The 8,984-nt window shown below is 38.9% G+C and overlaps 1 protein-coding gene across 2 annotated transcripts in view; it reads left to right on the top strand.

The window, feature by feature from the left end:
- The window catches only part of LOC108692819 (nuclear pore membrane glycoprotein 210), a 9,337-nt gene extending 668 nt beyond the window's left edge, over positions 1–8,669 (top strand). The window contains exons 1-9 of one of the 2 annotated variants that reach the window (XM_018201323.1): positions 51–110; positions 660–1,886; positions 2,225–5,567; positions 5,655–5,910; positions 6,011–6,252; positions 7,866–8,012; positions 8,094–8,220; positions 8,301–8,357; positions 8,467–8,669. In XM_018201323.1, coding sequence (XP_018056812.1) covers positions 91–110; positions 660–1,886; positions 2,225–5,567; positions 5,655–5,910; positions 6,011–6,252; positions 7,866–8,012; positions 8,094–8,220; positions 8,301–8,357; positions 8,467–8,660 — 5,613 coding nt within the window. In that variant the 5' untranslated portion in view covers positions 51–90 and the 3' untranslated portion in view covers positions 8,661–8,669. Of the gene's footprint in view, positions 1–50; positions 111–659; positions 1,887–2,224; positions 5,568–5,654; positions 5,911–6,010; positions 6,253–7,865; positions 8,013–8,093; positions 8,221–8,300; positions 8,358–8,466 lie in introns of those variants that run through there. The other variant, XM_018201322.1, reaches the window with a different exon arrangement.
- Positions 8,670–8,984: the final 315 nt, after the last annotated feature.

Below are 8,984 nucleotides of genomic sequence, written 5' to 3'. Positions count from 1 at the left end.
TATATATATATATATAAAGAAGGATAAAATGATACATCATGCATGAAACAGAATGTATTCTGAATATCTCATTAGCATTCGCAATTTTTGATGATCAGTGTAATTTTTCTGTGAGTAAAAGGTTGCGCTTCTATGACATAGTATTTGCTTAGAATAGAATAAACAAATGTGGTGCCTGTTTGTGAAATTGTTGATATCCCTCCGAAGCTGACATCAAAATCTGTAACACAAGTAGCAATATTGGATCTGACTCATTTAATTTATGTTAAATAAAAAACACTAATTAATTTCAACTTTTAGTAAGAATAATTCAAATTTGCAGATGTAAAAAGAATATTTTTTGTAAAAAGAAATAAGCATAAACTTCTGAGGGATGTTTTAAAGATTTTTTGGACATGTCTTTATATTCCCAGGACATTCCTCAGATAAAGTGTGCTGTGTATGGAAGATTATAATTGAGTAGGTCCAATAAATCTATCACTAGTTCCGGAGGAGGTTAGATAGTACATACATCTAAATAGTACTTACATCTTTATTTTTAAGTAAATTATATCAATACTTTACGTAAAAATATTGTGTTTTAGAGAAATTCTTCTGAAATATTTGATTAATGTTCCTGTTTTTATTCTCTATTTTTCTTTCTTTGATATGTCTTATAGGTCTACCTCGCGTTTGGATATTATACAGCTGATTCCCATAAACGAGAACTTTGATAGAACATGTTCTCCAGCGGTATTGATTCAAACTATAACGAGAGAACTGACAAGGAACACTGCAATTGTCTTGGCAGAGGACATCAATACTGGTCATTTTCTGAGATGCGACATTATAGTAGATGCAATTTTCTCTCTAAATCTCATTACTACTACGAGAGAGTTATACATTGAGGATATACCTGAAGCCTTTGAGGTCCGAGCATACGATGAACACGGAAATGAATTTACAACTTTAGCAGGCATAGAATTTGTATGGAGTATTGGCGATGCTAATAAACACATGTCATCGGATAATAAAGTCACGAGCAATGTGCTTCGTTTTATGACTTATGAGGAATCACAATATGAAAGACCCGTCAGTATAGATAGTACGTTAGATAGTATTGACAAAAGAGGTCACATTGTTCTCATAGAAGGCGTTAGAACCGGCACGGCTAAGGTATCTGTTAGATTACCGCATTCAGAATATAAATATGTTCCATCCATAGAACTGGAATTGGTCGTTATTGCCAATTTAATCATCATTCCGCCAGAGATAACAATAATGGCCCACGACAGCTTCAGGTACAAGATAATGCACACTCGTCAGGGTCGCCTAGAGGAGATCAGCCTACCTTTGAGCCAGTATTATCTGGAAGCCGAGAGTCCCGATATATTAGAGATCGATAACGATCGTGATTTTGCCTATGGACGTAAACTGGGACGTACAAAGGTGTTCCTACATGATAAGAATGTCCGTGAAGAGTATCCAGTTATTCTACCTTCCGCTATAGTTAACATACACGAAGTTGCATATATCTCTCTTTCTGTTTTACCGAACAGAAACTGGGGATTGGTATTAGGTCACGCTCACGAGATCGTTGTTGAACTATACAATAGCAAAGATCATAAATTTCACATCGGAGAAGGCGTGGAAGTTTCCATGAAAATAAACGAGCAATACCTAGAACCGAAATCGATTACGCAAAATGGTACTTATGCTATCGTTATACCAATCGTCTGTGGAATAACGACCGTGGAAGCGACATTGCGCGGTATAATCAATGAACATGGCAAGAGGATTGCTTTTGAGCCACAACTCTCTACGAGAGCTGAACTCACGATACACACGCCAGTAAAGGTTCAACCTCGCGTCTTGGCTGTTCCATGGGATATTGTGAATAAGTCTAGGTAAGCATAAAGAAATTATTGATCAGAAGGATTAAATAAGGATCAAATCTAAGTAAGCATAGAGGAATTGTTGATCAGAAGGAATAAATAGATCAAAAATAAAGAGATCAAAATATATTGTATATTTAAAAATAAAATAAACATATTTCAATATAAACTTTAGGTTTAAATGGGATTTCGATTTAGTATTCCTTAACCATTGTTTTTTGGTTTGTTTATTTCTTTTATTGTTTTATTGTTGCAAATATGAGCTAGCAAATATGAATTTTTTCTAATTTTTTTGAAGGATTAGTAATTAGTTATGAATTTTGTCTACATTTTATTACTGTGTGTCTTAGATTTGACATAATGTTGAAAACGAGCGGAGGAGACGGATCATATGTTTGGTCCAGTAGACAACCATCGATACTAGCTGTCTCACAGAACGGCGGTATCAAAATTCTATCAGCGGGTACGGCGGAAGTAGTTGTTATGATGGCAAGAAATCAACACAACAGAGACACGGCGAAAATACATGTATTGCCTCCTGTAAAGCTGAAAATTATCGAGTATAACATGGAGGCGGCTATAGGAGAACCTATTCATTTGCACGTCGCATTATTTGGGCTACTGATTAATGGATCCGATGCCAGGGAGATACCCTTCAGTGACTGCAAGGATGTTGATTTCGAAGTACATATCCCGGACGTAAATTTCGTACGGAGTTATGATAAAAATGCACAACCGGTTGGCGCCGCATGCGCCGTGATAACCGTAATAAACTATCGTAGCGTTGGTACATCCGACGTGACCGTTGCCTACAATGCGAACAACAACGATGTGATCGACCATTACTTAACAGACAATGTTACCGTATCAGCATACGAACCGCTCGCGGCGATACATCCAAAGAGTAAGGAAACATTACTCACTGTAGGGTCCTCGAGGTATGTGATATTTAAGGGTGGACCATTGCCGTGGACGAATAAATCTCAAGATTACTCGCGGGAGATACATCTATCGAACGAGGAGATTGCTGAAGTAATCAAATATGAGGACTCATTAAGTGGACCATTTGACAGAGCCGTTCTCAAAATAATTTGCAAAACATTAGGCAAAACTACATTGACGTACACGGTGTCAAATGTGCCCCTGTTCTTGAATTGTCGGCGCACTCACGCATCGGAAACGATTGAGATTGTCTGTGGCAAGCCTAGATACATCTATCTACAACCAGAATTCAAAGAGATACACGACAAGAATTGCCCAATCAGTAAGAACACGGATAAAATAATGGCGCACAGTCATAAGCGTCTAAAGATCGCTGTGATTGTCAAAGATGAGGATGGTAAGCAGTTTGACAATATCACGAGCTTGAATATTGAGTGGAACTTGAAGCCATCCGGCAGCGGCGCTGTAGAAATCCAATCCAGTACGATGGAAGAGACTTGGACGGACATGAATGTAGTTTTGCCGAAGAGTCACTATCAGAACATCATTTTCAAGAAGCATCATGGAATTCTCACGATTTTCGCGACTGTGACTGGCTATCAGAAGCTTGTTCTTAACAGACTGAAAATCTCACCGGAATGGCCACCGTTTCCCATCGAAAACGAGAGAGGCGGAGTAGAGACTCCACTGATAGAAGCCTCTATAGAAGTGACTTTGGTGAACGACACCATCGTCAGTCCCGATAAGTTGATAATTTTGAACGATTCAAGCATGAAGTCGTACTTGCAGGTCAGCCAAGGCTCTGGTCACTATGAATTAGTCCTCAGTTCGAAAGATATAGCAGATATTCGGTACATGGATACAACGAGAACGATCAGTGTGACACCGAGGAAACCAGGTGTCCTTCATATAACATTGATGGATCTCTGTCTACCCTCGAAGTTGGCAGAAGTACATGTGGAGGTTCAACAACTCGCGGCTATTGAAGTAAACGTCGTGGATAAAATCGAGAAGGGGAAATGCGTGATAGCCGCGTTGAGACTTTACGACACGAACGATCACGTCGTGAAACTGCCCTCTCTTGATGCACTAGATTTCCGTGCGGAGATCGACAACGAATATGTCGAGCTTAAACAATTACCTGCTAACGAACAGGATGTCGCACCCTATGAACGAATACTGTATAAAATCCACGGTTTGTCAGAGGGTGAAAGTCAACTGATGTTCGTGAAGACGGGCGACCGTGAAATACGCAGCGAGCCGATCACCGTGCAAGTATTTGTCCCGCTACGAGTACAACCAAGGAATCTGACGATACTGATCGGTACCATTTATCAAATGCAGACCATCGGTGGTCCACCGAATGCTGAAATCGAGTTCTCAACAGAAAGCGGGGATATTCTACGCGTCGATCGCAATGGAATCCTTGAAGGAAAATCAGCTGGTTGGACTGGGATTCACGTGCGTGCCGTCGGACTCGACGCTAAGGGTAACAAAGTGATTTACTCGGAAGATCGCGCTGATATATATGTGCTGCATCTTGACGGAGTAAAGATCTCGACCCCAGTAAATAGAGTAAAAGTCGGCGCGACGTTTCCTCTCTGGGCATTTGGTATTCCCGATTATCTAACGCCACTCATCATCGGTTCCATGCAATTGCCGCTGAGTTTTGCGTGGTCATCGAACGATCCTAGTCTATTGACCTTGCATAATATGTACGAAGGTACTGGCATCAATATCAGATATCAAAATCAGGTATCGCTGAGGGCCAGGGCTATAAATCCAGGCGTAGCAACAATTTATTTGAACGCTACTGTACCCTGCAACATGCTCTCTAGCTTTAACAAGAATGACATCATATACACCACATTCGTGAAAATCGAAATTTTTGAAGAATTGCATCTGACTAATCCGTCGTTGTCGGGAAACTCGGTATTGACGATATTAATGTCACCGAACTCTGTTCTGCAGCTACAAACCAATCGCGACAGACATGGTACAACGACTTACAGGATCTTGTCGAGCACGCACAGCGACGAACCTGAAAATCTGCGTGCCTTGACGCCCGCTGCGAAGGCCGTGACTGTGGAAAAGAACGGAATCGTGAGATCCGGCGAGAATTACGGTCAAACGATTATTTTAGTTACGAATACAGAAACGTACAATTTGAAGCAATCATTGATGGTGGTTGTCGAAGTCAAGCCTATTCATTACATGATGTTTTCACTGAAATCCAAACTACGTATACGGAACGGCGAAGAGCTGAATATGTTACCGAAGGGAATGAAGCTGAATTACGTAATTGAGTATTATGACAACGTAGGAAATAGATTCCATGCTGCCGAGACAAATGTTAAGGCCATGCTAAATCGCGCTGATCTAGCGTCGTTTACCGCAGGCGCAGATAACGTTATCACTGCCAAATTTCTAGAAAATGGCGAACTAGTCGTGAAAACCTTCAATGAGAAGCATCCTAGTGGAATATACGACTACGTTCACATGATGATCGGCGATATCATATTTCCAACGAAGACTACCCTGACTATCGGCGATATAATATGTTTCTCCATGCCGCTTCTCTCATCTGATGGTGATCCAGGATACTGGCAAACCTCCGCGCCCGAAATATTATTAGTAGATCCCATCACGGGTATAGGTCGCGCACGAAACGTCGGGCACGCCGTTATAAAACATAGTCTCGCGACACACGTGCAAAGTGAAATAGAAGTCAACGTTCTACCAGTTGCACGGGTAATGTGAGATTTCACAACAAAAAGACATAGTAATGTTATATGTTTTTTACAATACATTATTACATAAAATAATTTTTTTGCACAGGTATCTATAGTTCCTTTGAGAGGAAGAAATATCACTGGCACAGAAACTTTCAGCGTGCCACTTGTGCTGAAAGGGAAGGATGAGGAAATTAAGGAAAATAATGTATTGGCAAGAGGTTTGGGCGGTTGTCGGACATTATCGTCATTCGCATTAAACGCGTTTCCCTATTTATGTAATATTCAGTTTGTTTCATCAACCTCTTCAATTGGCGTGAAGGACCTATTTGTCGTGAAGCCGCGATTCGATATCGTGACAGGTCAGTGCAGTATCATGCATATAATGAAGGATAGAGAAGGATAGAGAGATAAGATGAAAATGAATAAACTTGTTGTCATCACTCTTCGTATTTATTGTAGGCTTCTATTACTGCGACATCATACCAATGAGTTCTCCAACTATAGCCGCCAGTATATTAGAAAGCCATATTCAAATTAATGTTCAGAGTCGAGACATTGAGTCGACAGCTCTGGAACTCGCTTATTTGCCACCTATATATGTCGATGCTAAGGAGATTATGTTTGTCAGTACACAAAGTGGTAGTGCGCCGTCGACGACGCTAGAGGTGTATGGCTTGCCGTCGGTATTACAGTATCTCACTGTAAGTCATTTGTTTAAAAATAAAAAATATATATATTAGGTGTACAACTTTGCTTCCGCCATTTTCCTATAGATGGCTTTAGCGGTAAGTGGTGGTCGAAATAAATAGATCATAGACGTCATACAATAAACTTGGGCAACTGTCAATATAACCCCATAGAAACATTAGTCGATTTGTGTCTGCATCATAAAGTTATTCTCGATTGAAAATATCAGTTTACGAGCCAAATTCTCTTCATTTGCGGGAGGTTTTAATTTTTTGCTTCAATATGAAGAAATCTGCGGCTGAGGCTCATCGATTGCTCTCAAATACTTATGGTGAGGCCGCTATTAGTGAAAGAACATGTCGTGAGTGGTTTCAACGCTTCAAGAACAGTGATTTTGACGTCGAAGATAGGCATAGCGGTGGAAGAGAGGTTTTCGAAGATGCAGAATTGGAGGCATTACTTGAGCAAGACTCGTGTCAAAATCAAGAAGAATTGGCACGATCATTGGGAGTGACTCAACAAGCCATTTCAAAACGCCTCAAAGCCATGGGAATGATTCAGAAGCAAGGAAATTGGGTGCCGTACGAATTGAAGCCGAGAGATGTTGAACGGCGTTTGTTTGCTTGTGAACAGCTGCTTGAAAGGCAAAGACGGAAGGGATTTCTGCATCGCATTGTGACTGGGGACGAAAAATGGGTTCATTACGATAATCCCAAGCGCAGAAAATCATGGGGAGTTCCCGGCCATGCTTCCACGTCGACGGCCAAACCGAATATTCACGGCTCCAAGGTCATGCTCTGTATTTGGTGGGACCAGCTCGGCGTAGTGTATTATGAACTGTTAAAACCGACTGAAATAATCACAGGCGATCGGTATCGAACGCAATTGATGCGTTTGAGCCAAGCATTGAAAGACAAACGGCCGCAATACAACGAGAGATACGATAAAGTGATTTTGCAGCATGACAATGCTCGACCCCATGTTGCGAAAGTGGTCAAGACATACTTGGAAACGTTGAAATGGGAAGTCCTACCCCACCCGCCGTATTCTCCAGACGTTGCTCCCTCTGACTATCACTTGTTTCGATCAATGGCACACGGCCTGGCTGACCAGCACTTCCGGTCTTATGAAGAAGTAAAAAATTGGATCGATTCGTGGATAGCCTCAAAAGATGACCAGTTTTTTCGACGCGGGATTCGTACGCTACCCGAAAGATGGGAGAAAGTAGTGGCCAGCGATGGACAATACTTTGAATCATAAATGTATAACCAGTTTTTTATAATAAAGCCTCGAATTTTGGAAAAAACGGCGGAAGCAAAGTTGTACACCTAATATGTATATTTATTTAATATATATATATATGTATATTTGTTTAAAAATCTATTTAAAAAAATCTTAGTCTTATGCATAAAGAAATGACATAATTAAAATTATTGATAAACGTTTCAATTTTCTATTGAATTATTTGTTTGTTGGAATTAGAGATTCCAAGATCTCTCTATATTAACATTTAACAAATATTACAAGGTTCTTAAGCTTAAAATTTATAATATTTATTAAATGCTAATATTTATTATTTCGTATATCTTTTTTTTAAATTTTATAAAACACTAAGTTTTTCTATTAGGTTGACGTACCAGATGGTGTGGCCGTTACTTGGCAACATGTTTCCAAATCTACAATGCAATATAGATTACGTTTAATGAATAATCAAGATGAAATTCAGGGACAAAAAGTGTTTATTGCGAATGATTTGACCAAGCAAAACATATCTGTAAGTAAGATGTATGTTTTAAACGTATTTATGTATTTAACTGACATTAGCAATCGTTATTTTATGACATCATCTTTTCAGCTTCGCATACGTGTTTCGAGATATAATCAATTCATCCCTATGTCCGGAGTACAATGGGTCAATTACATGTATTTTCACAGATACACGCTGGGAACGTTCGCTGTTATTGTGATTACAATTTTTTATGGTAAAGCTAAATTTGAATTTTTCAAACAATGTTTATGTCATTTTTAATATTACTAATGTAGATTTTGTGTGTTTTTTTAGTTTGGAAACATAAAATAGCGACTGTCGATTTAACAATTAGAAACAGAAGTATTTTTGGTACGTATATCATTCTTTTTTTTTCCTAATTTTACTTGTTGACATTAGATGTTTCTCTTACAATGTTTTTCTCAATACAGCATTGTGACATTAATGACATTGTTTATAGCTGTTAAATCTCCGCCGATGATGAAAAAGACGATCTGTACTTCATGTACAACTACTCCAACGACTACTACTCCAAGTACTACAAGCCCGCTTCGAACTCCGCCATTAAGGCCTTTTTCAGCATTTGAATCATCTGTTTACGGTGACCCTCGTAGTTTCGGCACACCATATATTAGAAGAAGAGATATATGTTAGAACTCTCTATTGACGAAAATTTGTTAGAAAATAATGTCCGTTCCAATATTTTCGCTAAGAAATATTTAAATTAACATGGTCAATTTCATGAGAAAGGTTTAGTTTTACAAACGTAAAGCTTCTCACGCTTTCATTGAGAATTATTTTCATTTATTATAAATGAATATGATAATCATTGCAGAATCGTGCCTTAAAGTAAAAATCATTTGTTAATATATGGAAACACAATGGTTCATTTCTTAAAAGAAACAAGCTTAATTTTTGTAAAATGTTATACTTGTTCTTTGCTTAAAACAAATGTGTGACAAATATATGATATATATA

Source organism: Atta colombica, unplaced genomic scaffold (assembly GCF_001594045.1).
Source record: "Atta colombica isolate Treedump-2 unplaced genomic scaffold, Acol1.0 scaffold82, whole genome shotgun sequence".
Taxonomy (NCBI): Eukaryota; Metazoa; Arthropoda; class Insecta; order Hymenoptera; family Formicidae; genus Atta; species Atta colombica.
The sequence above is the reverse complement of the archived record's forward strand: the minus strand, read 5'-3'. Positions and strand labels throughout refer to the sequence as shown.